The sequence below is a fragment of the Austrofundulus limnaeus genome, unplaced genomic scaffold, assembly GCF_001266775.1.
Source record: "Austrofundulus limnaeus strain Quisiro unplaced genomic scaffold, Austrofundulus_limnaeus-1.0 Scaffold425, whole genome shotgun sequence".
NCBI classification, from domain to species: Eukaryota; Metazoa; Chordata; class Actinopteri; order Cyprinodontiformes; family Rivulidae; genus Austrofundulus; species Austrofundulus limnaeus.
The window spans coordinates 245,918-247,113 of NW_013952827.1; the positions used below are offsets into that span (position 1 = coordinate 245,918).

Below are 1,196 nucleotides of genomic sequence, written 5' to 3' on the forward strand. Positions count from 1 at the left end.
GTGAAAACATATTGCAAAATATAGTTAAATAATACTCAGAAATTAGAGATTGCATTTCTGCAAGTGAAAATAATAGCTAAATTATTAAATAAGAAAAACATGCTTAAATGCGTAACAAATAAATATAACATAAATACACGTAAGTAATATACCAGTTATTTTACAAACTAGGACATTCAGTTTAAAAACAGTAGATGTTTGTGTTGGTCAGACTGACATAAGGCCTGGAGGCCGGATTTTTATACCAAAGGGGGATAAACTGGTTCAAGCAAAACAGTTCTGCTCGACCCAGTCTGTTCTTACCTGTGGAAAAGGTTCTGGCTGAGGCCAGCAGAGTCCCAGCAGAATGACACAGAGACGCTCCAGTTCTCAGCAAACCTCCCAGGACAGACATGTCCGAACGCCTACGATGTAAGTAATTAATTCAATTTAAAAACTGACAGGATACAGTGACGTCCTCAGAGTGAACCAGAGTTAGTTAGCCTCAGTTAGCTTCCTCTGTGATCCACACAATGACCCTTAGCTTTAGCTAGCACGCTACAGCAAAGTCAGTATTATTAAGCCTTACCTGTTCCCGCAGCCAACASAAACTTTAAGTAATTATATTCGTTAACACTGTAACAAATATGTAATTATGATCATGTAACTATTAAAAAAATAGACTTATTGACACTTCTACATGCGCTCTAACAGCGCTTCCATCTTACTCCGTATCCCACAATGCAATGTGCCTGACCCAATACCCGAGAAGGGGATATCTGCGGAATCAAAGTGGGCGTGTCACAAGAGTGGGCCTGTGTGAAGGATAAACACTGTGGGCTACGAGGCCTACATGACGGTATCCTTAGACCCTGCTTGACCTCTATATAGCCTGATCCTGACCCCAACATTAAGGTTAACAGGAGAAATGTGACCCAAGTAAGGGTGTCCAGAAAAAGTGATGCCGTACAGTAACGCCCCTTTTCTTCTTGTCCAATCAGGTGGTGCCGTACGGTGACGCCTCTTTCTTTGCTAGTCCAGTCAGGTGTGTCCGTTTAAAAAATTCGTCAAATCAGGTGTGTTGCTTTAGAATCGCCTTTTGTTGGGACACGCCCACTCGTCCGCAGAGCCCCCACTCGGAATACCCTAACGTTGGTGGAGAGGCGCAATAAAAAAAAAAAAAAAAATCAAAGTGGTTTACGGCTTTGGCAGATATT

At 41.8% G+C, this 1,196-nt stretch overlaps 1 protein-coding gene across 1 annotated transcript in view; it reads right to left on the bottom strand.

Moving 5' to 3' along the window:
• mrpl51 (mitochondrial ribosomal protein L51) overlaps positions 1 to 731 on the bottom strand; it is a gene marked incomplete at its 5' end in the record, with an annotated part of 2,541 nt that extends 1,810 nt beyond the window's left edge. Inside the window, 2 exon segments of the mRNA XM_014024530.1 lie at positions 304 to 404; positions 569 to 731. Coding sequence (XP_013879984.1) covers positions 304 to 394 — 91 coding nt within the window.
• Between the last annotated feature and the right edge of the window lie 465 nt (positions 732 to 1,196).